The sequence below is a fragment of the Rhinolophus ferrumequinum genome, chromosome 6 (assembly GCF_004115265.2).
Source record: "Rhinolophus ferrumequinum isolate MPI-CBG mRhiFer1 chromosome 6, mRhiFer1_v1.p, whole genome shotgun sequence".
NCBI lineage: Eukaryota > Metazoa > Chordata > Mammalia > Chiroptera > Rhinolophidae > Rhinolophus > Rhinolophus ferrumequinum.
In genome coordinates, this window is record NC_046289.1 from 45,800,073 (window position 1) to 45,827,214 (window position 27,142).

Consider the following 27,142-nt stretch of genomic DNA (forward strand, 5'->3'; position numbering starts at 1 on the left):
TTAGGGACACAGCAAAGGGAGGAGGGTAACACTCCTCCCATGCGTGACCAGCTCCACCCATGCCCCCATCCCTTTATTACTTGACCCTAGCGGTCCAAAGGGAGAGAGCAAGGACTTGTCCAAGAGCCTCCTCCAGCTTCCTCACTGAGCCCTCAGGCCCTAACCAGTCTGAGGGTGGAGCTGGGGTTACATCAGCCTACAGCTTGGAGTCCAGATTGCATGCTTCCTGGTCTGCCTACAAGGGTCCTGTCCCTTCTCTAGGCCTTAGTTTCTGCATCTTCCTTTCTGTGGGCCACCCACTCTGGCCTCCTAGGCTCTGGTTCCTCCACCCCTCTCCTGTCTGTGGGACCCTCTGGAAAGCCCCGCTCAGTGCAGCACAGACGCAGGAAGGGGAGAGGGGAGGCTCGTGGGCGAGTTCCTGCGGAGGCTCAAGCTGTCAGCTGTAGCCGTTGGAGCCTGTCATTTCCCTTCCCCCGCCAACCTAGCAGGGCAGCTGAGAAATTTCATCACAGTTGAGTTGTTGTCCTTATAAGGGAAGGACCTCCCGAGCTTCTCCCATGGGCCACAGCTGGCTGGTAGAGAGCCAGGCCAGCCTCAGGGTATCCTCCAGGCACCAGGAAAGGGGAGGATACCCCAAGCCCACCAGAAGTCCCCTGGGCTGAGTGTCCATCTGACATCACAGACTCTCCAGAGACAAAGCAGGAAGCAGTTGATTGTGGCCCCAGGCCTGGACCCTAGGGGGTCAAATCCCAGGTCCTGATACCAACTTGTGGTCTCCTAGGCAAATTGTTTAAGCCTCAGTTTCCTAATCTACAGAGTGAACATAAATATATCTTCCTCACGAGGCCACTGTGGTGACAATGAGAGACCAAGATATAAGTCTGCCAAATAGGAGCTCTGTGAGGCTGGAGTTTATAAACATTTTCTATGAGGCAGGCCATAGGCTAAGTGTTCCACAGCAACCCTGTGAAGAAGGGAGAATTAGCCCATTTTACAGACAGGAAAAATTGAGGCACAGTTTGCCCAAGGCAAGGGTGTCCAAACTTTTTTCAACGTTTTTTACCAAGGGCCATATGCGATTAAATACACAAATAGCCGGACCACTCACTCGAGGTGAAGTACGTATTGCCTCACCTGGTTTATTTAAGTAAACTAAATATATTTTTGGAATTTGCTGCAGGCCAATAAAAAATGGATCGCGGGCTGCAGTTGGCCCACGGGCCGCAGTTTGGACACCCCTGGCCTAAGGTTTCTCTTTCATGGCTGGGGTTTGAAGCTACATGTGTCTGCCTCCAAATCTAAAGTCATGGTTTTTCTATTTATACCCTGCTACTTCCGCAGGAATTTTGTTCCTTTAATACAATTATGAGAACAGGGAGGAATTCCCATCATCATCTCTCTACCCTCCATGTTCCCCCACAGAGCCTTCTCATAACAGCAGAGAAACCTCCATTTGAGTGAGTTTACATGGCCTTTTCTGGCAGCCCTGTCTCATGTCTCATGACGTGTCTCATAGAGTAAGGAGGGAGGCAGGAAGACGGGGCTTAAAGGAGGACACAAAGCATGGTGGCTCCAGAAAGATACAGGGAGCTTCCAGGTCCCAGGCTCATGTGGAGGCAGAGGGAGGAGCCATCTGGATGCCCCCGCCCCTACCAGGCCCTGCTGTTCTGGGTCCTGTATGAAAGTAGCACCTTGTGCTTTGCAAAACTGTCCATCACAACTACCCACAGGACTTTAGGGCACTGAAATATCGCAGCATGTGTTCAAAAGGCCTCTAGCCCCCGGGACCAGACGGAAGAAAGTTCTCACCACATCCTTCCTCAGCCCTGTGGCTGGCCACTGACACCTTCCCAGCAGCTGCTCTCTTTAAGGTGACCCTCCAGAGAGGACCTTGTTTCTGGGCCAGGGAGGGTGGGACCTCCATCAATGAAGGGACTCCTCTCCGTTACCCTGGGTCCTCCTCACAGACAAAGGGCCGGTGAAGGTGAAGTGAAGGTGCAGAAGCTCACTCAGTATGGCTCTCACACATCAGGCCAGTGGCAGGGGAATTCAGGAGGGATACAAGGGTCATAGCCACAGTCGATAGGTCCTGGGTCAGGTGCTTCCTGTTATGTCGGTCACCGGGCCTATCCAGCAGCCCTTTGCGGAGGAAGGGAGCCAGCCTTTGGGGAGCACAGTGGTGCTTTTCCACATTGGGAAGTGGGGAGCACTGCAATTCCCTTTTCATGGGAGAGGAAATTGAAGTCCCAAGGCTGAGACTCACTGAGGTCCCTGTGGGTCTCTGTCCACTGCCCCAAGGGCTGCCAAAGAATGCTCAGTTAAGCCCTGGGGTCCTGCTGAGATGTATTAGGGGTGCCATGGGCATAAGGCAGGACCCAGGCTAACCCCTAATCAGGGCCAGGCACTGAGGTTAAAATAACAGCTGGAATCACTTTTTATCATCATAGGAAACACCTGCGCAGGCAAGAATCATCAGTGGTGGGGCCGGTCTGGTGTCTCAGGCAGTTGGAGCTCCGTGCTCCTAACGCCGAAGGCTGCCGGTTCGATCCCCACATGGGCCAGTGGGCTCTCAACCATAAAGTTGCCAGTTCAATTCCTCGAGTCCCGCAAGGGATGGTGGGCTCTGCCCCCTGCAACTAAGATTGAACACGGAACCTTGAGCTGAGCTGCCACTGAGCTCCCGGATGGCTCAGTTGCTTGGAGCACGTCCTCTGAACCACAAGGTTGCCGCAAGGGATGGTGGGCTGTGCCCCCTGCAACTAGCAACGGCAACTGGACCTGGAGCTGAGCTGCGCCCTCCACAGCTAAGATTTAAAAAGGACAACAATTTGACTTGGAAAAAGTCCTGGAAGTACACACTGTTCCCCAATAAAGTCCTGTTCCCCTTCCCCTATAAAATCTTTAAAAAAAGAATCATCGGGGCCGGCCCGGTGGCTCAGGCGGTTAGAGCTCCATGCTCCTAACTCCGAAGGCTGCCGGTTCAATTCCCACATGGGCCAGTGGGCTCTCAACCACAAGGTTGCCAGTTCAATTCCTCGAGCCCCACAGGGGATGGTGGGCTGCACCCCCTGCAACTAGCAATGGCAACTGGACCTGGAGCTGAGCTGTGCCCTCCACAACTAAGACTGAAAGGACAACAACTTGACTTGGAAAAAAGGCCTGGAAGTACACACTGTTCCCCAATAAAGTCCTGTACCCCTTCCCCAATTAAAAAAAAAAAAAATCTTAAAAAAAAAAAAAGAATTGCACTTCAGAGCATTAAAAAAATAAATAAATAAATAAATAATAAAATAAAATAAAAAAAGAATCATCAGTGGAGACTAAACCTAGGGGGAAATTTTGATGAGGTGCAACACACTTGTGCATAGTCTTGAAATGTCTTCCAGATTGTTTATTAGTTGCAAGAGAAAAGTCATTAATTCTAAATAGAAAAAAAAAAACCAGACCCCTTGATCAGGTGATTATAATTAACTTCATCAGTGAGGGGGCGGATGGAGGCCTGTGTCTCCAGATGTGAGGTCCTGAGAAGGACCTGGTAGCGCCTATGCAGTTTTCTGGCTGAGAATTCATAACCTCAATCTAATTATGATGAAACCTCAGATAAACCCCAAGTTAGGACTGTTCTATTAAAAGAGGGGGTAGGGGGAAAGAACTGTATTTTTCAAAGATGACCATGTCATGAAAGATAAAGAAAGGCTGTGGCAACATTTCAGATTAGAGACTAAAGAAACATGTGCAATATCTGACCCTACAATGGAGGAAACATATGATAAAGGATATTATTGGGTCAAATGACAAAGTGGGAATATTAACTATTATATCAGTGTTAAATATATTGAAGTTGATAATAACGGTACTGTGGTTACATAAGAGAATATGCTCATTTTTTAGGAAATACACACTGAAGTATTCAGGGGTAAGGGACCGTGATAACTAACTTTCCAATGATTCCAGGGGGGAAAAAAGTGTGTATGTGAGAGAAAGTGCTCAAAAGATAAACCAATGGGTCAATCTGCATAGAGTATAAGGGTGTTCTTTGTGCTATTCTTATTCTTGCAACTTTTCTGTTTGAAATTATTTCCAAATAAAGCTTTTAAAAACTGAAAATTAGCCCCCAGCCTGTAGAAACGTGTGTGCCTAAAGTTGGGGTCCTGGCTGAGTTTGGCCAAGAAGGAACACTGTGGCAGGGCAGTGCCCAGACATCCTATGGGAAAGGTGCCCTACAACGGGTTTGGAGGGCTGGGGAAGCCACTGACCAACCGCCTACCCTCCGCTTCCGAGGTCAGCCCTGGAGCTGGTCCCACACCAACAAACAGGCTTGCGGCAGAAAAGTTCCATAAAAAGGGATTTATTGCCAAACTTCAAGAAAGGCGCTTCATAAGCAGAAGACATGGAATGCCATCCTCCTCGAGACGCAGGCAAGGCGGCACCTGCGTATTCCCCATCCTCTTCCCCCTCCCTTGAAAGCTGGCTTCCCCCTTGGGGCCCAGGCTGCCAAGGCATGGGAGCCCCACAGGAACCAACGGCATTAGGCCACTGAGGTAGCTAGCCCCAGAGAAACTCGCTTAGCCTGGTCACGCTTATCAGAAGAGGAAAAGGAGGCTCTAGTCCCTGGAAGCAGGTGACTTGGTTAAAGCCCCAGATAGCCCCAGCTGCTGGTGGCGGAAAGCTGTTCCCCAAAGGAAGATAGGGGGCCATGTGACTGTGAGTATCTGATGACATTCTTGCTCTCATATTAGACACAGATGGAGAAACAGGCAGACTGTGGCATGGGAGCCTAGTTTGTCCAAGGAGTGTGGTTTGGGGAGGCCCATGAGGGCTCAAGAGCTATGAGATCGCTGCTTACCCCACCCCTGCCCGGTACAGGCCATGGAGTGGACATCTGCCTCTCCTGATCCCTGGCTATTACCCTCAAGAACAAAGCAGAAGTACAGTAAGGAAGGCAGTGACCTGCGCTGGCAGGCCTGTGGGCACGACTGGTGGATAGATGTGGGGAAGTGGGCAGAAAGACCAGAGCATGAAGCTGTGACCCTCCCTCTCCTCTTTCAGTAAACAAAAGTGCAAATGCAGAAACCCACTGAGCAGCTCCTGCCAGGAACTTCTCCCACTCCTACAGGCCCCAGGGAGAGTGGCTGTGGCCTTCAGGTCCTCTGCACCTACAAGCTCTGCCCTCAGTGCAGCTGCTGCAGCAGGATGGAAACTGGGCGTGCTCCCAGAGCCAGGGATGATGGAGGGCGGGGAGCAGCGCCCTAGGGAGAGGTCCAGGCTGCAGGCACAGGCCAGTGAAGGACCAGGAGAAGTTTCCTTCCACTAGGAAGTTCAGGAGGAGCAGTCCATCTGGTGCCTGAGCCAGAGGGGTGCAGGGAAGAGGGGAGAGGGAAGTGGTTTCAGGCCCCGACGTACCCCCTCAGCATTAGAGGACATGACTGGGATATTGGACCTATTTGAGTTGAGGAGGAACCACAGAGACCCAGATATAAATCCCATCTGGGGAGGCACAGAAGTTGGGGTGGCTTCTCTTCTAAAGGTTGATTTATAATGAGTTACATGTAGGAGTTTCTGACGTTGACCTCAGGGCCATTCTGGGGTTCACCGCTATAGGAATGTACAAGGCTGGACACAAGCTGGTCGCGAGGCAGGGAGACCCTTCGAGTCCCTCCTCCACCCTGGGGTCCTCTGGTCAGAGCTCACCAGAGGGGAAGGCTGCAGAATAGCACAGGCCCAGAGAGGGGACACAGCGAATGGCTTTCTCACACAGATGCCTCCCACCTGCCTTCAAAGGCCCTCGCTAAGTTCCAGGTCTTACTCAACTGAGGTATGAACCTACAGCCTGGACCCAGGGTCTCAGCAGCTACTCGGAATATGTGGGTGGGAGGGCTGGTTAGGGCTTGAAGCTTCCTTTGCCATGAGGCTCTCTGCCTAGGGCTCTCTGGACACGGAGGTGCGGGGAGCTCAGCTGTGCTCTATTCAGAAGTCAGGAATGTAAACTACTGGGGCTGAGAAGCAGAGATTACGCCACCCCCAAAACCCCCGCAGGGCTGTGCCAAAGCCCGGCGGCATTTCAGAACAACCATGCAAGCACAGAGGTCCTGAGTGTGTGCTCCCAGCCCAAGTCAGAGCCCAGAGGCTGGGCCAGATAGCCAGACAGTGGCCCCGGGTGGCACCTGGCACCACTGGCCAAGGCAGGGCAGGAAGGATACCAGGAGTTTCTGCAGGTCCTGGCCAAACCCTGCCATGCCCGACGGCCCTTCAACACACACTGAGCAGAAGAACATTTCTCAGCAGGGCTCTGATAGACTAGGCTGGCCAAGGGGACAGTGTCCTGGCCTGGCGGGCCCTAGGGTGCACTTCTCCTATAGAGAGTCACCAACTCCTTCCGCTTCTCGCGTGGCCCAGGTGCTTCCTGGCTCAGCTCTCCCAGATCTTGGATTTCCTGCAGGACCTGGGTGGCCTGTCTCAGCTGCTCCACGGCCTGGCTGAGCAAGGTCTCAGCGATTACAGGGGCCGGCTCACTGCCCAGCACCTTGTTCAACAGTTTCTCCGTCTGTGCCGAGGCCACCTTCACCTCCAGCTGGGCCCGGTACAGCCGTGCCCCAGGCTGCCTTGGACGCTGGGAGCCATCCCCAAGCAGGTCCCCCACGGAGGAGCAGCGGGGATGAAACTGAGGTGGCTGGTCCCAGGGTGGCAGTGCTGTGGATGCTGTTGCATTCTTTGGGGGAGCCCCTGGGGTGCCCGCAGCCTGGGATAACTTGACAGGCGCAGGACTGTCATCCACGCCATTCACTGAGACTTGAGCTGTGCCTGAGGCGGAGGTCTCTGGGGCCCCAGGACTCTGGGCTGGCCCCAAAGGCTCCATCACATTCATGGAGGCTCTCAGTTTCTCTGACAAGATCTTGGGTGGGGGTGTAGGGGGCTTCCCCCCTTCCTTGGGCATAGCCTCAGAAGACTCAGAGCAGAGTGTCTGCGGTGGTTCCGCATTCTCATTGTCAGGAGGCTCCCTGGGGCTGGGGTTCTCCCAGCTCACCATCAGTTTGTCAGGCAAGACCTTGTTGGGGGGCTGTTCAAAGCCACCGTCCTTTGCCACCAGGGTCTGTGAATCCTCTTGGCTCTCAGGGTGGGCCTCAGAGTTTGCTGAGACAGGGGTTGGGACGCTCTCGCCCACAGGGGTTTCCACTCTGTCACTGAGGCTGGTCATCTCAGGCGCTGGGGAAGGCTTGGTAGGAGGCATGGGGGGCCGGAGTATCTCCCGGGGCTGGGCTGCACTGACATCATTGCTGGGGGCAAACACTGGCGGCCCATTGTCCAGAACGTCCAGGTCCAGGCGCAAAAGTCCATCAGAAGCTGCGTTGGCTACCTGGTGGGAAGCAACATATGGGTGTCATCTTGGGTGACTGGCCTTTGGGTCTGATGTGCCCACCCGTAAGAGTACTAAGGCCCTCCCATCCAGGCTGCTCGGGTCCCTCGCACCCACTCTCCATGCCCTCTGATGGATCCTCTCCTCTCCCTCAGTCCCGTAGGATTCCCTGGCTGGAATCACAGGCCAGGAAGTCAGAGCCAGGGGGACCACTCGGTGCCCCAGCCCGGCTTCTTCCAGCCAGTGAAAGGGGCTGCTCTTTTTAATGCAATTATACTGACCTGGGCAGCAGGGGACATGGTTCCAGCCCTGTTTCTGATCCCTTCCTGGCAGAGTGTCCCTTCTCTGCAGCCACCCACCAAGGGTTCCCATAGCCAGTAGGCGACAGAACCAGGACTTACCAGGTCTCTAGAGTTGTCTTTCGCGCACTCCCTTCTGCTTCCCCTCCCTGGAAACCTCTGACGGCTCTGCCAGCCCCACACCCAGCCCTCCAGCCCAGATCTCTCCAGGCCTTGCCTGGCCAGCTGTTCAGCAGTGCCCACTCTCCTCACACCGTCAGATGTGGCCCCAGACCACAGCTGACTGCCAGAGGGGAACAGCTGCACCAAGCAGACAGCTGATACCGACCTGGGATGCCTCAGGGACCCAAAGGGACACCCAGCAGCCACACACTCATGGGGACCCTCCCCGGGAGCCTCGGAGGCCGTGGAGCAGGGCTGGGCAGTAAGTCTCTCCCCAGGTCCCTCAGGTGGTGGGGGTCCTGGCTGGGACCCTCACTCCCTTTTACATGCGCACCGGCCATCTGGCTGACACACATGCTCCATCAGTCAAGAGTCCCTCCCTGAATTCTTCTCAAAGGATCTCCCCTCAAAGGCTGGCCCTCCTTCAATACCTCCTAGACCTCCTACCTCAGGCCTTCCTTTTCTCTCTGGATATTACAGTCCGCTCCCTCTACGGGCTCTTTTTCCTCAGCTGACAGACAAGAACAGGCTGCTTCACCTCAAAATAAACTCTCCAATGACTTTGGTCCCTTCCCTTCTCGTCCTTCCCCCCCATGATTCTCTCACCCCTGCACCCTCAGCTCTCTACCCCATGACAGCCTTAAGCTGAGTCTTCTGAGAAAATATGCTTTCAACGTCACCACCTGCCTTTTCCTCAGTCTTGCCCTTGTGACTTGTGGCTGCCAACCCGGCTGATGACCCTCAGGTCCTGTGCCTTTCTCTCCCTAGATGTGCCACCCACCTCTCTGGCCTCATTTGCTGAGGTTCTTTCCTGGCCTCTAAGCCCCTCCCCCCACCATCTACTCCCACCAGCAACACTGGTCTGAAAAGGGGCTCCTCCCTTACTCCTCCCCTTGCTCATACCTTCTCCCAAATTCCCTGTGCCCAGGGCCTCTATTTGCCCAGCCTCCATGCTTGGCGGGACATCTGGACAACCCTCCCTCTCTGTCTAGTCCATCTGCCACAGCCCCATATTCAATCACAAGTCCAGGTGACTCCTGCTTCCCAGTTTCTCTCCCACTGGCCCCTCCCTTTTCAACTCCTATGGGAACCTGGAGGCCCCACTGCTCCCTCTTCTTCTTGGTCCCCTGCCTTTCCCTCCCTCAACCCAACCCACCCTTTCCTGTGCGTCAAATAACCTCTGGAACACATCCTCCCATCCATCCTGTCCCCAGTTCCAGCATTCCAGCCCTCCTAACTTTCCTCCCAACTTCACCTTCCCTGACAGATCTCCCAGCACACCTGACACTCTCCTGCCTCATGCTCAGCTCACACCATTCCTTCCACCGGGCATCTCCCTCATACCCCATCTCCCAGCTGAAACACTTCCCATCCTTCAAGGGTCAGCTCAAGTGCCAGTGGGTCCTCTGTGGTCCCTTTGCTCCAGCCTCCCAGAACCCTTAGACACAGCTCTGCTTGAAGCTGGTCTTTACTCCAGCTGGAAACGGAGCCCTGAGAGGCAGGGAGTAGCCTTAGGGTTTCCATTTCTTTCCGGCACCAGCTATGGCTAAGGCCAGTGTGTGGACTCAATAAGCACAGCAGGCACATGCATCTACACCCTGAGCACATCTAACACACGTGCCGCCACACACAGATTCCCGCCTACCACTCAGGAAGCCCTGGGTCCAGGAATCCTCTGGAAAAAGGGGGATCCGAGCCTGGCTGCCATTCTAAAGAGCTGGGGTCCCCAGCTCAACTGGCCTCCCACCTGGCCAAGCTGAGGCAAAGTCTTACCTCCTTCAGGTGGACTCTTGTAGGTGGCCGGCGCCGCTGGCCCCCACGCACCCGGTCCCGTGTCACATGCTCCAGGGCACAGCTCTTGTCTACCTTTACCTGGGAAGGAGAAGGAACCAGGTCAGTCCCCACCAAGCCTTGGGAAGAGGATGAAATGCTCAGGCATTAACTTAAAGTCAGGGTCTGCACCCGCAGGGTCAAGCGGCCCGTTGCTGCCTCTCTCTGAAGCATCTCTCCATGACTGGACCGCCGCTCTTCGTCCTGTCTCTGCACTGCCTTTACCATCTCTTTGCAGTCTGAGGCTCTCCCTCTCTGCAGCTGCCCTCTCTGTGTCAGTCTTCCTGCACAATATGGGCTATCAGCCCTTGCCCCTCAGTCTACTACAAATACATAAGCAGCCCCGAGGCTGCTTTTGGGCTTAGCTGGGGGAGAGGAAGAAGACAGCCCATGATCCCCGGGTACCTGCTTCCAGAATAGGCCTTGCCCTGGCCCCAGTCACCCTCCCAGGACCCTTGGGGATAGGCCCGGAAAGAGCAGGGCCTCCACCCCTTTGGGTCGGGGTATTTGGAGGGCAGCCTGTCCTCTCTAAGGGTAAGGAAAGAGGGTAGTAGTAGTCCAGGAAGCCACAGAGTAAAGTTCACATGGAAAATCCAGACTCTGAAGCCTGGAGCAGCCTGTCCCGGTAATGAGGCTGGGGCTAAGACCCTCAGTCTCCAGGTCAGGCTGAGCATTCAGGCCCGGCCGGGGGTCCAGCTGTCTCTGTTCCTCAGGCAGGAGCTGCTGCTGATCTGCCGGGACTGCGCTCAGGCCCAGCCCACGCTCCAGCCGTGGCTTCCAACACCCACCATATGTCCCACAAAACGGGGACACTTTCCCCAGCTAGTGAAGGGCTGAATATGACATAGTGACATAAGACACGACATAGGAACCATGGCTTCCAGTAAGGGGCCTTGAGAAGATTCATTCCACTCAGGTCTCAGACTTCTACAATCCAAGGGTCACTCCATCTGGCCCTCAGATGCATTTTAGCCCCAAGAGCTACAAATCCATGATGTCCAAGGCAATCCTCCCGGGAGATCTGGCCCCAGGGGACACCGTTGCCTGCCACAGCCTGGTCATGGCCACTGCTGCCACCATCACCACTATAGGGGGCTGGGTGGCCACTGCAGACAGATGGGAGCCCCAGGGCTAGAGACAGTCTGGCCTGGACTTCATGGCCAAACTGAAAAATGAGCTTTCTGGCTCTTAACTCACCCCCTAGATCCCTCTGTCCTGGGCCCACCTGCTGTTTCCAGCGGAGGCTGGCAAGGATACATGGCTGCAGCCGGTTAAATTCTGCCCCACCACTTACCCATGTTTTCATTTAAATCAAGTCACTTAATTTCCTTACACCTCAGTGCTGCATCTGTAAAGCGGGAACACTACCGCCTATGTTGAGAGGTATTGTGAGGATTAAGTGAGGTAACAACAGCAGACGCCCCAGTGTTTGTAGTGACATAGTCAAGCGGTTGTCTGGGATGTGGTGAGGCAGGTCCTCTCTGGGTTCACACCCTGGTGGGGAAGGGGACTCAGAGCCCTGCACACGACTGCATCGCACCTCATCAAAGGCCTTGTTCTTGCCTCGGTTGATCCCTTCATTGAGGGCTTTGATCCAGGATTCCTTCTCCTCCCCGCTGGGTGCTTGGAATTTGATGTCGCTGACCTGCAGGGGGCATGGGGGGGTGGATGGCAGATGTTTAACCAGGCTCACATGGAGGGTCTTAAGGAAGCGTCCCACCCCAGATTTCAAAGTTGGCCCTGGCCCAGATGGCCAGGAGCAAACCAAAATGACTCCTACAACAGGTCAGACACCAGGCTTCAGGGCAAGGGAGAGGACAGACCCAGCAGTGAAGGGGCTCTTTCCCTGAATGCAGCCACCAGAGATTTGCATTGGAATCGGCCTTGCCCTGTGGAAAGATCCTAGATCTGGTCTCACTCCATGTGACTGCCCCCCCAGGCCAGCTGCCTGACCTCTGGGCTCTAGTTTTCTCTGTAAAGTAGTAGTAGCCCCAGTCTCCTAGGACTGGGGTGATGAAGGAGACAAGCATGAGGGGTGTCCCACTGGTGAAGGCCCACTGGAACCAGGGACACCTTCAGCTCCCCCGTGGGCCCCACACCTAGCCCTTGCCCCAAGTGAAAAAGTCGCAGGGTCTCTTTGAATCATAGATTATAAGAGAGAAAGGACACCGGGGGTCAATTCCAAGCTCTCATCACACAGGTGAGGAAACACAGGCTCACCAGATGCCATGGAATGTGGCCAAGGCAGCCTACAGTAATCCTATGACTCCTGACTGCACACCCCACCCCACCCCACAGATCCCTTCCTTTCTCAGGCAGGAGCTCCAAGGTACCACATGAGAATCAGAGGGCAGCTCCAAGGGCCCCCTCCCTGCCAGGCCCCACGGTCAGACAGGAAAGAGTGAAAGGAGCGAGGCCATGCAAACCGAGGGGCTGCCTTGCACAGTGGTCACAGCAATAGGGCCTCTGAGCTGGACAGGCCACCACCTACAGCTGGCTGACCTTGAGCCTCAGTTTCCTCATCTAAAAAAGAAAAACATCCCCATGACCTGCCTCGTGGAGCTGTGAAGATCACTGATGTATCTAACGTGTTGAATTGAGCTGGACAGAGTCAGTGCTCAGTAGTAGGAATCATCACCATGGCCCTCCTTCTAGACAAAATAGCCCATTTCCTCATCTGGAAAAAGGGATAACATGGCCTACCATAAAGAAATGCTGAGGGAATTCAACCTGACTAAAGCCAGAGCCCGGCACATAGTAGGGATACAGTAAATATTTCCTGAATGAATGAGCCAATAAATGAATGAACTGGCCCAAGTTTCCTTCCCTTTCCCTGTTTTTTTGGGCCACTGCCCACTCTCCGACCTCAAGATGCCCCAGTTCTTTGTCGGGCGGGTCGCCAGCCTGCCCATCCCCCACCCTGGTGTTAGATAGCACCTTCCCTCTCGCCACTCTCTGAGTTATGTAACACCACAGTCCGCCTGGCCCCCTCAGCATCCTTGTTATATAACTTCCTCCTGGCTGCCTCCTGCTTCTCCCCATACAGGGCCCTGGGTCCCACCCACCTCTCCATGCCAGGCACAGCCAAATGCTCATTTGCATGACCAGGGTAAATTCGATCCTGGCAGCAGATCTGCAGTTAAGTCAGAAACCCCAGGGCACCTTGGCAACTGCCTCTCAGCCCAGCCATCAGGGCTGCTAGGGGCTCAGGGAGGGACGGCATTGCATCCGGGCTCTGCACGGGCCCACCCAACCCTGTGATGGGGCTGAGAAACATGGACCAGGGCCAGCCCCTGTGAGCTCAGCTGCTGCTCCTGCTCACAGGCTTGGAGTTCGTGGGGACCCTGCCTAGTGCAGGACTTAGCCTCCCCGAAAGCTTGCAAGGTGCACTTAAACCCAGCAACATATACAGCAAGAACGGGGCAGAAAAAGAGCACTGTCCTAGGAGTCAAGATGATGGAGTTCTAGTCCTACCAACCAGCAGTGGCGCCCTGCACAGGTCTCCTCTCTATACGGGGCCTAACGGACAAGAACAGACCACTGGACCCAACCCAAACTGCAGCCTTCCCCATTGGCCAGCCCACCTGAGGCAGGCTGCGGGGAGGGTGTTGGCCAAAGGGCTCCCCTAGGAGAAAGAATACAAGGTTAAAAGGGACCCAACCCCACCTTCAGGAACCATGATCCTGACGGAATGAGCCCGCATCCCACATGGTGATCAGAACAGGGACTAACTGAGCACCAACAAGTTGCTCCTCCTGCTCCAATACTACCTGTGTTCTGAAGAGCTCAGGCTGCACAGGTCCCCTCCCCAAGCCCTTCCCAGAAGCCCCAGGGGCACAGGCCCTGTGAGGACTTTAGGAGTTAACAGGACTGGCCACAGAATAGGCCCATATGGCCTGAGAAAGGGGAGAGGACAAAATGGCAGAGAGGAAAAAAGTGGGAGGGGGAAGGGAGGCAGGAAAGAGGAAAGGGCCAAGCTGGCTGAGACCAGCAGGACAGCAAGGCCCAGCAGAGGCCACCCTGCTTCCTGGCAGCGTCTGCCTGTGACCTCACGGCAGGGGCGTGGGGATGGGGAGGCAGGGGGGAGAGGGGCATGCAAGACACTGGAGTCTTTGTTTATTTGATTAGAAGGAAAAAACAGGCGGCTTCAGGACTAGACAGCGGGGTCATGTGACCTTCTGGCCAGCGGGCAGCCTCACTGAGGATGGGGAACACCCAGGGCGATAGGAAAGGAGGGTGGGAGGATGGATGAGGGGGACGTGGTTCTCTGGGCGGTCCCCCATCTGCCTCTGGAGAGCCCCCACTCTGTGTGAGCTCCTGGGGTGTCGAGGGTCAGGGGACTCTTGAACTGGAATCAGGGTATGCTGTCCTCCCATTGCCCTGAGGCCCCCACCAATGGCTCCACGGCCGTGTCCCCAACTGGTCATCCTGTTTCCAGAGTCATCAGAGCCAACCTGAACTCATGGCAGAAATGGGGTGTTGGTTGAAGCAGCTGAGAATGTATGTGCACAAACAGGCCTCTCGGAATGTAATGTCCCACCCTGCCCTGTGCCCCGCCTAACCCACCTAGCCCACCACCAGCTGACCTCAGAGCTGCAGAAAGGAGGTGGCCTGCAGAACAGCACTGGCAGAGGACAGAGAAGCAAGGTCCCCTCCGCCTCACATCCACATAAGCTCACTAAGAGACACACACAGCCCAGATTGACCGTGGCCAGGTAAACACGCACCTACACAGAGGTGCACACACACACACACACACACACACAGAGGCACAAACCTTCATACCTAACGAACCCTGCATGTCTCACACATACACACACAACCACAGCACCAATTAGAGAGGAAGCAGGCCTCCCGGACAGCGTAGGGGCTCTAGGGCCTAAAAGATTCAAACGTGGTTCTCCTCTTCCCCAAAGAGCCCTATGTCAAGTGCAACCTGGGCCCAGCCCCATGAACCCTCATGACACTATAAACCTGCCCCCACCCAGAGCCCACCCCCAATCCCAGGGTCGGAACCCCTTAGTTGCTTCTTTGGCCTGACCCAGCACAGAGCCGGACAAAGAGTTAGTGAGTAAAGCAGCGTGGTCTCCTCCAGGGCCCAGAGCCACAGAAGACTGGGCTCCTGGCCCTAAATGCTGGGGAAGAAACATAATGGCCTCCAGCAGGCCCACATCAGACCTGCCCCAACTCCCCGCCTCTGTGACTCAGCCCCATTCTGAGAGGCTCCACATGACGTGCAGAGGTCGGGCGAGGCCTGACCCAGCTGCAGATGGGAGCTAGTTGGCGAGAGGTGCTGCACATACCAGCCTCGGATCTGACTTCCTCTTCATATCTGTGAAACTATGCCATGTGTCCACGCCCACGGGGACCCCCTGCCAGACATACGTGGTACAAACCATGAACTTCATCCACACACAGCATGTCCCGGGAAAGAACTTCTTGGGCAAGAGACTTTCTCCAGCAACAGTTAAGAAAGGAAAGTGCAAGGCGAGGAAAGCTGGGGGGCTGCACATCCCCGAGCATGGAGTCCAGGACGGAGGGCAGAGGGGTGGCCCACCCAGGAAGGCATGGGATGAAGGAGAGGTCCCACCTTCCCCTCTGGCCCATAGTACATCACAGTGTCAGAAGCCTGGTGAGATGAAGGCCTCATCCCCAGCTTTCCTGCCTCAGCCCTGGGCCTCCTGTGTCCAGGGTGTGAGAGAAGGCCAAGGACCCCACCTCCCAAAGGCTACTTTCCAACTACAGCTTGGGAAGAGCCCCGTTTCGGTCTTTTAGGCCCTTTCAGCCCAGGGCCTGGAAGGGGAGAGGGGAGCAGAGCTCGCAGCAGAGCCCTACGTGCATGTCCTATCAACCAGGGACTGGAGGGACTCCACGACAAAGTGAGCAGAAGGTCCAACCTGTGGCGGCCCCGGGTTTGAGCCTCAGACACTCCACAGAGCATATTCAAGCTGCATCCAGGAGCTCGGCCTGTCTTAGAGAGCCTCCTGGGGTGATCTTCCCAAGCGGACCCCAGCCTGGAGGAAGGTCAGGCCACGGCAGGCACAGCCCTACCTTGTTCCCTGGGGATCGAAGCAGGATAAAGCGGTGTTTCCGCTTAAGGAGGGCACGAAGGTCCTGGCACTTCTCATAGCTGCCCAACTCCACTGTCTCCACACACTTCTGCTCATCCTGGGAAGAGAGACAGGGGACGAGAAGTGGTGAGAACCAGATGCACCCAGACCTTCAAACACCCTGGCCCCGCTTCACACCCGGATCCCACTCACCAAGGGCATCACTTGGTCAGGGGAGACCTCGGGCTGCCAGTCAATCACCAAGATGCAGTATTTAGACTATAGCAAATGCACACTATAGGGCGGGAGGGACACCCTCAAGCCTCACCGTGCACTTGAGAAATGGGACTCCCAGCCCGAAAGTGGGAAACAGGGCTTACTCAAATATGCCTAAGGCCAAAGGAAGAAACAGGGGGAGCCAGAGAGGCTTAAAAATGGATGCCTGGTGTTAGATAGCACCTAATCTCATGCATGCCCCGAGGCCGGGCGGAGATTTGTGGAAGAGGAAACCTGGAAGAGGGAGCAAGCTGAGAAATGAAAAGGCTTTCCAGGCAGAACCACAGAGGGAAGTATGAATAGGGCACATTTGGGCTACGTGCCCTGCCTTCACCGCACGGATCCTGAGTTGACTTCTCCTCTGGCATCTTGCTCCGCTGACCCTTGGCTTGGAGTGAGATGCCACCCTCCATGGCCAGTACAACAGAAAGGGCAAGGGTTCCTTTAAGAGTACCTCCTTCCCCAGGCTATCTTCTTGGACAGTGGTCAGCCTCTTCTAGACCACCTCTGGACACTGGCTGGGCTGCCTTCCCGCCCGCCAGCCCTGGCACCGGAGTGTTTTCTGCACTTGGACTTTAGCCACCAGGTGCCTCTCCAGCAAGCTGTCTGGGACAAGCTCCTCCCTCACTGGTGGTCAGTTGGTTCCTCTTCCAGGAAGACCCGGCTGGAACAACTTCCTGGATGTGACACAGTCTCACCCTGGAGACTCTAGGGAAGTAGAAGCAGGCCCTGGGTTGGGGCCGGGGGGAAAGGGGGACACTGGCCAACAAGTGAAGGGAACTCTTGCTGAAGGAAACTCACGCAGACAGCCAGGAAAAGCACCCACCCAGGGACTGCCTCAGTGCCCTGTAGTTGTGGGTGGAATATCTGGGAGGCAGTGATTCGATTATTTGCAAAGGAAATGCCCCAATTTCCCTCTATGATAATCCACATATACTGTTGGCCTTCCTCCGTATCTGAGGGTTCTGCATACACAAAGTCAACTAACCTTGAATCAAAAATGTCTGGGGGAAAAAAAAGTTACATTGTTAGACCTGCGATGGTTACTTCTGTACTGAACATGTACAAACATTTCTTTTGTGTCATGATTCCCTAAACAATACAGTATAACAATTATTTACATAGCATTTACATTGTATTAGGTATAATAAGTAAGTTAGAGATCAAGTATAAGGAGTATGAGTATAGGTTATATGCTAATTCTGTGCCATTTTCTACATGGGACTTGAGCACCGGTGGACTTTGGTATCCATGGGGGTCCTGGAAACAATCTCCTGTGGATACTGAGGGACAACCCTACTAAGAAACCCTGACACTCAGCAAGCATTTTTACACCCCAGATTCTCCAGAGCCTCTTAATCACCGTAAAAGCCAGTATTTGCCTCACTCTACAGAGGAAGAGAATGAAGCCTGGAGGTAAAGTGATTTGCCCGAGGGACACAAACCCCAGTATGCCGGGCAGGGCCAACCTCAAACCGAAACCCTCTGACTCCCAGGCCAGAGCTCCTCCCAGCACAGCTCACTCCTCCCAGCCAGAGGCAGAGGTTCGGTCAGGGCCTTAGCAGCAGGCTGCTCTGTACCAGTGATGGTCCTCCAGTGAGGAACCTGGTCCAGCAGCCAAAACATCACCTGAGAACTTGTCAGCAATGCAAACGCTCAGGCTCCATCCCTACTGAATCATAATCTTAGGGGAATGGGCCTGGCAATTGGAATTTTAACAGCCCTCCAGGTGATTCTGATGTATACAAAAGTTTGAGAACCTCTGCTCTACACCAGAGGTTCTCAACCATGGTGGCACCTGGGACTTTTAAAAACCCCAATGCTCAGGCAACATCCCAAATTTATCAGGATCCCCGGAGGCGTGGAGCCCAGACATCAGTGTTTTTCAAAGCAGATGACTGTACAGCTAAGGTGGATAACCACTGATCTGCCCTCTCTTTAGCCCCTCAGGGGAAGAGGAACAGATGGCCAGGGTGGCCTGAGCTTTCCCATCCAGATTCAGTCAGGTGTCTCCCGTTTTTGCCTCTACACATCTCCTTCCAATCCCTAGTCTCCAATCCCTTCCAGGTTCTTCCACTCAGCACAAGAGACAGTAAAATCCGTCTGGTCCAGGAAGCCCCACTGCCCACGCCTGTGAGCCTGAGCCTTGCTGCTCCCTCCCTCCTTTGAGGTCCTTCATGCACAAAATCCCTGCCAGGTACAGGCACTGGACTAGGTGCTAGGGACACCTTGCCATGGGGAAAAACAGTCCTAACTCCCTGCTGGACTGTCTCTCTCTACCCTGTGTTGCATGTGTCTGCTCTCCTTTCTGTTTTGCCTACAGCGCCCTACAAGGGGCAGCCCTCAAGAGGGACATATATACCGGTAGGACCAGTTTGCTGGACTGAATGTCTGACCCAGAGTGAGACCCCAGGAAGTTCCCTCCTATTGGGCATCCAGAGGAAGAAAGCCACCTGAGGAAGGATCCCCCGTTGCAGAGAGCGCAGCTCACCTGCCCCATGTACACAGGCCTCCCACAACTGGACAATTACTGGCCAAAACAGAAAGTCAGTCCATCTCCACCACCCAGCTCCCTACGTCTGCCTGACCTGGGTCTCCTCTCCACCCAGAATGCTGAATCATCTGGCACTTCTGCAGCTCAGAAAAATGGATAAACCAGCAGGCACTGGGTGGGGGCAGCATTTTTGGAACGTCAGCCTCACTGAAAGCAAACAAACAGCCAAAAGTTATTTGCACTTGCCTAGTTCCTTACATCAAGAAAGAGGAATTGAACTCATAAGCATTTCCCAATTCCTACTCCTGGGCCAAGCTCCTCACCCCTGAGGGCTAAGTTTTTGAAATTACATTGAGGTTTTTAATACTGATTTTTTGTTTTGAAGTGTGATTTAGATTTTTCATGTTTAGGGGGCATGAAATCCTTCCTGCCTGCTTCCCAGCTGTGGCCAGATGTGGAAAGGTGGCCCAGGACAAGTCTAACAGCGCCCGACAGGCTGAGAGCTGGGGCCTGTCACTCAGCTAACTCAGGCAGCTGGGACTGGAGGAAGCTGAAACAACGCCCTTTATTTATAAAAATATCCCCGTGCTGCCACCACAGCACGTCCTCATTTGGTGATAGCAATGGTACAGAACATCTGGAGGGCTGTCTGTACAACTCATCCTCTTGCCCTGCTCCAGCTGCTTCTCTGACACCCCAACTCCGTGAACCTGGGCCTGAGGCAGGAAAAGCAAGGTGCTTCTCAGGGGCAGCGCCTTTAAACATGTAGATGTGGGGTTCCCATCTTTCTTGGCCTGGCACAATTGTGAATTTGCCAAGATACCCTGAGGCATGCTGAGAGAGGGTGGTGGGGAACCGGCAGGATGTCCCTCTTTGGCAGCCAGGCCAGTTCTCCCCCATGTAGTCCACCTGTCAAAGGCAGACAGTGAGAGCCCGTCTTCTGATAGCCTCAACCCCAGGACACAAACATCCTTTACAGTGAAAGCCACTTTTCCTCCTCAGGTCTTCCCCCAGAGCTTTGTCAACTCTTACTTAACATACAATGTTAGCATCTTTGATTGCCCAAGTTCCAAGCCTGATGAAATGAGAAGGGACACCCGTCTGCAGTGGGGCTGAGACGGGCTGAGATGTGAGGGCTGAGAGGTACAAGGCCAGCAGCAGTGGCACCTGGCAGCTTGATGTTAAAGGAGAAAGAAAAGCTGAAAAGTACAGCGTGGCTGTACAAACCCGTCTGATAATAAGTGACTCCGAGCCACCAAGGAAAGACTCAGTTTAGGCCAGTGAGTTCTGCTGAAGAAAGTAGAGAATACTCCACATATTTTAGAGGACTCCCACCAAAAATCAGTTTTAGAGTTTACTTGCTGGCATCGATGCATGGAAAGAGCACTGGATTTGGTTCTAGACCTGGCTCCTTCACTCACTGAGATGCTGAATAGTCATCTGGCCATCCTGGGCTTTAGGGTCCATCTCTGTACAACGTGACATGAAGACCACCTCATGGGGCTGTCGTAAGTGTCATCTGAGAGGTATGTAAGAGCTCCAAACACGTTTGAGCGATAAGTATTATTTCTACTATCACTGCTAAATGGAGCAAGCTTAATTTTTCTGGAACATTCGCATAAGTGGAACCTAGCCTAGGGACAGGGAGGTGCAGTGTAGGTGTACAGTTGAGGAGCTACACACATCGCTATGCACACTTCAAAGAGCCCCTCATCCAGGAGCCCTAGACTTGCATCTGGAGGTATCGTGCCCATGCTGCAGAGACCTACAGAAGATCAGACACTGGCCCAAGGTTGCACAGCATGGCCAAGGTGGGACATGTCTTCCAGCCCCAGTTCTGGGATCCTCCTGAGGGCTTAGGCTGCCCTCACTTTGCCCCCTGCCCCACACCCCCAACCTCAGGGCCAGGCAGGTCCTCACCTCGTTCTCGTAGACCAGCAGCTGGGCCTGGCAGAGCAGCAGATAGCGGTCTTTCCAGAGTCCCAGGAAGCCCCCGCTGCTCTTCTTGATCCAACCAGCCTTGTCCGCCATCCGTGCGCCCCGAGGCTTCTCGCCTCCCTCCTTCATACCCTGTAAGACAGCACCAGGACATGCCATGAGGGTTGCCCCCATGGGACCACAGTCCACAAACCACACTAGGGATGTGTCCCTCTGCTGGGTATGTACTGATATCATCCCGTGTGAACTTCCCCACAACTCCCAAGGCAGATATTCTTAATCCAGTATTAGAAATAATAAGAGCAGGGGGCGGCCAGTTAGCTCAGTTGGTTAGAGCGTGGTGCTCTTAACAACTCATGGGCCACTGTGAGCTGCGCCCTCCACAACTAGATTGAAACAACGACTTGACTTGGAGCTGGAAAAACACAGTTAAATAAATACAAGTTTAAAAACAAAAAATAAATAAAAAACAAACTTTGTATCCTGATATGATTAAAAAAAAAAGAAATAATAAGAGCAGCAACAATAATAACAGCAGCAGCTACTCTGTATTGAGCCACCGTGTTATGTTTTGCATGTTTTGCACACGTTGCCTCATTTAACCCATACAACTGCCGGCTGAGGCGGCGGCATCATTATCCACATGTCACAGCACACCGAACCTCGGGGAGGGATGACTTGCCAGGGGCACACAGCTGGAGGGACAGAGCCAGAATTCAAACTGGGTCTTTGACCCCTAGTTCTTCCTGCTCCATCATCAGCCTCCCATGCCAACAAATGTTGCACTGAGTTCCTACAACGTCCCAGGTGCTGGTATAGGCAGAGAGGAATAAAAATAATGGATCTCTGCCCTCCTAGAGCTGGCAATTCGGGGAAGGAATTGCTGAACAAATAAACACCAGATAGAAACGCATTTACAAGTGTGAAATGCTACAAAGGAAACAGTGAAGGGTGGGGGGTGACAGAGGACCGTGCAGGACCTGGTTCAGGTAGGGTGACTCAGGAAGACCTCCCAGAGAAGACATTGAAGCAGTATCAGAAGGATGAGAGGAGGCAGGTAGGCAGAGTGGTAATCTGCCCTCTCCCTCCACCCTTGTAAAGAACCCCCTCTGTAGCTCCTGCTTCAGCCCCCAAACAATAGACTCCTCTGCCCTCCTCCTTCCCTCAGGCCAGGACTTTGGGGCAGCCACCCCATCTAGTGAGGGTTCCAAGGACTCTGCTTTCGACCAAAGGCTGGTATAGGAGGTCCATTCGAACCCTTCTCTAAGACGTGGCAGCCACCCTGTGGCCTCCAGGCCAGCCACTGACATCTTGTGCCCCTTGATTACCTCCTTGGGTAACTGAGTGCCAGGTGTATGCCTACCAGATGGTCCCCAGCACCTAGCACTCTTCCTTTACACGGAACGGGTGCTCAAGAAATATCCGTGAAATGAAAATAAAAATACACCAAATTTGCTATCACTTTGCTGCAGTGACTGGTACCCACAGTAGTGAGTGTGAAGAGGAGGGTGGGGGGGGGGGTCAAGAACTTGTCGGAATCTAGAAGATGACAGAAGGAAATGAGTACTAATTTTGACTACTTTGCAATTTACATAAAGCTCAAAAAGGGACCCCAGTTAAAAGAAGCACACCTCTCCCCAGGGGATACCCTGTGGCCACAGCTGCCTTTGGATGGACAAGCCCAGGCAGATGGAAGCGTGGTTAAGTTGTTAGGGGCTGGGTAGGGCATAGCCTCCCTGCTCTCTCTTATGGCAGGGAACACCTAATCTGTTCTCACTGCACCCCCCACCTCTCTGAACTGCATGGTCTGGTGGTTGGGAGTCTGAGCTTTGAAGCCCAAGTCACACAGACCAGAGACAAGTCACTTGATCTCTTTAAGCCTCAGTTTCTTCATCTGTAAAATGGAGACATTAACAGAAGTTGCAAAAATTATATAATTCCACGAGGGCAGGGATTTTTGTTTTGTTTACTGCTATATCTTCAGTGCCTAGACAGCGTCTGGCACACAGCAGGTACTCAATAAATGTTTGCTGCTGAACAAAGAGATGGCATATAAGTTAGTAAATGGTAGCTGTCATTATTGTTACTGTTTCCACGGCCATCCCCCTGATTCTCTGGGACCCTCTCTCCCTGAGCCTGGTTCAGAATTTAGAATAAGACCTTTGTGGGTTTAACTGCTGGGCCTCAATGCCCAAGTAGCTCCTTGGAATGTGAGGTGCCCCCTCAGTTTCTCTCCATAACTTGCAGATGACAAGAAAAATGGGGAAGTGCGATGGTCCCAAATGATTTTCCCGGATGGAGGAATGAGGAAGTGGGAGACTTGCCTACAGGCCAGTTATGAGCCACCCTTGACCAGGGGAAGAGGGGGCTTCAAGGCCCTTTACAAGAAGGGGGGGTGCTCTCGTATTCTATCATGCACCCAACCCCCCATTCCCGCATCACCAGAGACCCTGTATTCAGCCCCATGGGCTATGTGAGCCATAGGGCCCTCATCCCCTCAGTGAACCCTGCAGGGTGGCCCAAGCCCAAAGCTGGAAGAAGTGGGAAATGGGAACCCCCACCCCCACATCACACATCACACCCCTCCATCAGCAACTACAACACTGCTGGCCACTTCCTAGGCCTGCAGACTCTCAGTCTCTCTTAAACAAGGTGGTAGGTAGGAATAGCAGTGTGAAGCTGCTGCCTGGGTTTCCCACCTCTGAGCTCCAAGTTTACCGCCTGCTTTCAGGGGTCCATCCACACCCCTTTCTAAACCCCCTCCACTTGTGACCTCCCCTGCCTGCCTCACCCACTGAAACGTGAAAACTTCCTGCCAGCTAGAAGCTCCCAGGGGGCACAGCTAGAACCTTGTGCCTTGACCACTGTCCTCTCTGGATGTAGCAGAGAAGTGTCCAGTGATTACCGTGGTTGGATTAGCTAGAGAAGCAAGTCTAGGGCCTTAGGGATGGGTGGGGCCAGGATGCGACTAAGGAGAGAAGACATTTTTGGACAGGGGGAGTGAGAAGTGAGGGGCTGAAGCCATAAACCAAAGCCCAGGGAAGGGTCTCCGTATCAGGAATCAGCAACAGCGACCTGAAGGGAGACCTGCTTGCCCACCACCCTTCATCCAGCCCCTCTCCCTGCCCTTCAGACAATCTCCCACCAGGGGGCCTGGCTATGCCCCAGTAAGTTTTAATAAGTGGCCCCTCCCCTTGGCAGGGCTCACAGGGGAGGTTTTGTCCTGCTCAGCCCAATGTCTCGGCCTCCTCTCCTCTTGTTGACCACTATTCTTCCTGTTTCTCCCTCTCCTCTCCCATCCATCCTCACTCAGGCCCTCCCCTGCCCACTGTGGGGAGCTCCTGAGGCACCCCTGGGAACCAGCCTTGCTCCCCTTTGTCTGAGGTGGGAGGGTCTCTGGGTCATTCATTAAAAAGAAAAAGATGCCAGGCCACCCTGACCCTGTGCACAGAAGGGAGCAGGTAGAAAGCCAAGACACAGGCTATGACAGAGATGGAGACCAGCAGAAGGAAACCTGGCACCTCACATAACGGGGCGCTTAGAATGACCATCTTTGCCCTTTGACTAACCCAGTGATTCTCTGACTGAACTCGACTAAGAAGCCACTATGTCAGAGGCCTCCGATGGGGCAATCAGAGGGAGGAAGCACAGGCTCGGCCCTGGGGGAACTTCCAGTCTGATGGAGGCAACACAGACCCTGCACAATGGAAGTCCCCAGTCTGAGGGTTAGGTGGGCATCCTCTGCTTGAGAGGGCCCCAGCCTGTGGGGAGGAACATAGCCCCTATCCGGAAGGGCACCTTGGTTCTAGCTCTCTGGTGGGGAAGGGCTTGAGTTTCATTTGGGAAGCACTTGCAGAAGGCAGGGTTTTGGTAGGACGGTAAGGAGGGAAGGAGACACACACCTTGGTCCAGAGAAGAAGGAAAGGCACAGAGGGTATCCAAGACTCTATTCTCTGAACTCCTTCACTATAGAATGAGAAAGTTTGGTCCTGAAAGAGCCGGAGATTAGCTCAAGGTCACAAAACCAGTCCTGGGATAGCACACTGCCCAGCTTCTCTCTAGATGGGAAAGGTCAACTGCGCAGCCTGGAGCCACTGGAGGCCAAGCCAGGCAAAGTCACGACTGATAGGACAGGAGGGCAGAACCCCAAGGCACACACAGGAAAGCCTGGGTCCAGTGTTTTCAACCTTACTCCAGTGGCAACAATACCTCACATCGATATTTGCAGTTTTCAAAGCTTCTGTACATACAGCATCGCATTTCTGGATTACCCACCTCCTTCGTTTTATAGATGGGGAAACTGAGTCCCTGAGAACACAAGTGGATAGATGCCCAGTGTCCAGACCTGCATTTCTTCACCAAACCTCAGTCTGACAGAGACTACCAACCCACTGCACAGAAGAGGTCACTAAGGCTGAGGGGACTTGGCACTAGGGTGGCTGGGCATGAGGAGGAAGCTCAAAGCTTGGGGAGGGCTGAAAGCAATTATGTGGGACCCCTGCCTGGGGTCATGGGAGACAGCAGGTGACTACAATCTAAGAGGGGTTTTTGAGAAACAAAGATGGACACTGAGGCCTCAAGAAACGAAGGAAAGTGACTGGGAGAAGAAATGGGAGGAAAATAGTTAGAAAAGGGGAGGTAGGAGATAGGAGGAGGAAGTAGGCAAGATCTTAGATGGCCCAGCTATGAGCGGAGTTTCTGGCCTCTGAGAATCAGTGAGTGGCAATGTCAGAAACTCAGGACCAGAGAGTGCAGAGCTGGGCTGGGTTAGCCACGAGACAAACCATGGGCCCAGAAGGCCCCAGGAGAACTTCCCTTAATTGGGGGCCAGAGCAGATCAGGAGATGGAGTAATCCTGTCCTACATCCTCTGGGAGAAGGGGAGGGGCCACAGCCAGACAGCCCAGCCCTCACAACAGGGGCCTGAAGTAGGGGAGGGCTGCTCCACCCCTGTCAGCAAAAAACCACAGCAAATCATAGTGGCCTGACTTTGCCCCTTACTTCCACCCACTCTGACAGAAAGGGCCACAATCATACAGTCAGGACCCAGGGAAGAGGCCCTCAAGCCCTATGTTTTACAGAAGAGGAAACGCAGGCTGAGAGGGGAAGTGACTTATCTACTATCCCACAGAAACACAGGGCCCGGCCTGAAGGGAACCCTGACAGCCCAGCTGCCCCTGCGCAGTGGTGCCAGGAAGTAGGGAGATGGGCTCTGATGGGGACACAGGCAGCCGGATCCACTCAAGGCTCCCCAACTGGCCAGGGTTGCCCAAGGAATGAAGGCTTCATCTTTTCTCCCCATACATCCAGGCACAGACATATCCCCTTCCCTTTGGCTGTGAGGGACAGAAGCTGAGACCTCCTCAGAGGACTATAAGAAAAGTCCTTTAGACTCAGCAGGCCCCTCTAATTTATTCACTCCACAGACACACGTGAAGTGTTTGCTGTGTGCTGGGATGATGGGGCTACTGGGAGAACTGAGTATGCAAGTAAAGGACAGGAGTCACAGAGTGCCTGACCCACCCCAGACCAAGAGGGTTCTGAGGGAAAAGGGGGAGGCTCAAAGGGCACTGCTGGTCCAGCTGCCCAGGGCCCCTGGGAGTTAGACCTCCCACGGGTGTAGGGAAGGCAGGGACCAGGATTAGCCCTACATGGGCCCGACTCTCGGGCAGGCCAGAGGGTAAGGGAAAGGGGTCTCACAGGGACTGATACAGGGGAGAAAAAGGACAACTTCTCCAGTCCTCCAGCCACCAGCTAGGGTCACTGCCTCAGGACTCCTTGAGACAGGGGCTGGAAGGACCACTGACTCCCCCCCAACCCAACACATACCGTCTGAGCCCTCGGGATCAGACCTGGCTGGCACGGGGTGTCAACGGTAACCGAAGTTCAAGCCCAGCACCCCTAGCCACTTTCAGCAGAGCCTCAGTCTCCCCGTTAATCCAATGTGAACAATAACATGCCCACAGTTGATGAGAAAAACCAAAGAGATAATAAAGCAGGACCGGTCGTTGAAGTGCTGGACACGCGATCCCTACTCCTGCCCCTGCCTAGGCTCTGCCTGGGGTGGGTGGGGGGGTGATGTGCTGGCGTCCGGAGACCTGGGAGAGAGGAGCTGGCAGGAACAAGGGCCTGAGCCCAGAACCTCAACCGCCTTGAGTGGCTGGAAGACCCCAGCCCAGGCCCCCCGCCTGGCCGGCCCTCACCTCCCCCTCCATGGCGAGTCCGCTGAGGTCCGGCCGATCGGCCTCTCCGCCGCTCACCCCCGGCACCGCGCGCGCTCCGCCAGCTCCATCCACGCCCAGCCGGGCGGCGGCTCTCTGCGTTCTGTCCCGCGGGCCGCCGGGGGCCCAAGAAACTTCGGGGGGGCGGGGCCGGGGGCGGGGAGAGGTTTCCGGGGGCGGGGGGCGGGGCCTGGGGAGGGGAATAGCGGGACCTGGAGGCCCGGGTTGGGGAGGGAAGCGGAGGGGCGGGGCCGGGGATGAGGGAGGAGCCTGGGCGGGGCGGGTGGGGGTCGGGGTCTGGACCGAGGAAACCGAGCTGGAGGAAGAGGGAGGGACAGGGGCGGAGAGAAGCTTCCCTGACTCGCCGAGAGAGGGACGGGGAGGGGATAGAGGGTGCGGGGGACCGGGCGGGAAGAGGGGGAGGGGGTTTCCGGCAAGAGGCAGAGGCGAGGGATGTGGGCGGACCCGGAGGGCGAGGCTGGGTGGGGCAGGACAGAGCTAGCGCCCGAAGCGCTGGCG

The 27,142-nt window shown here is 54.6% G+C and overlaps 1 protein-coding gene across 1 annotated transcript; it reads right to left on the bottom strand.

Moving 5' to 3' along the window:
* Window positions 1–3,635: 3,635 nt before the first annotated feature.
* Window positions 3,636–26,736, bottom strand: PLEKHO2 (pleckstrin homology domain containing O2). Its single transcript, XM_033108365.1, has 6 exons — window positions 26,606–26,736; window positions 20,386–20,535; window positions 15,697–15,813; window positions 11,186–11,290; window positions 9,589–9,687; window positions 3,636–7,354 (listed from the first exon to the last, which is right to left on the bottom strand). The coding sequence occupies exons 1-6, from the start codon at window positions 26,615–26,617 to the stop codon at window positions 6,338–6,340; spliced, it is 1,500 nt and encodes a 499-aa protein (XP_032964256.1). The 5' UTR covers window positions 26,618–26,736; the 3' UTR covers window positions 3,636–6,337.
* Window positions 26,737–27,142: the final 406 nt, after the last annotated feature.

What these genes read in the sequence shown, in the direction of transcription:
- PLEKHO2 (XM_033108365.1), bottom strand. An exon ending in TTCGATCCCCAGGGAACAAG is followed by an intron (nt 11,291 to 15,696) that starts GTAGGGCTGTGC and finishes TGCCCCCTGCAG; the next exon opens with GTCAGCGACATCAAATTCCA. An exon ending in AGAACAAGGCCTTTGATGAG is followed by an intron (nt 9,688 to 11,185) that starts GTGCGATGCAGT and finishes TCTCCTTCCCAG; the next exon opens with GTAAAGGTAGACAAGAGCTG.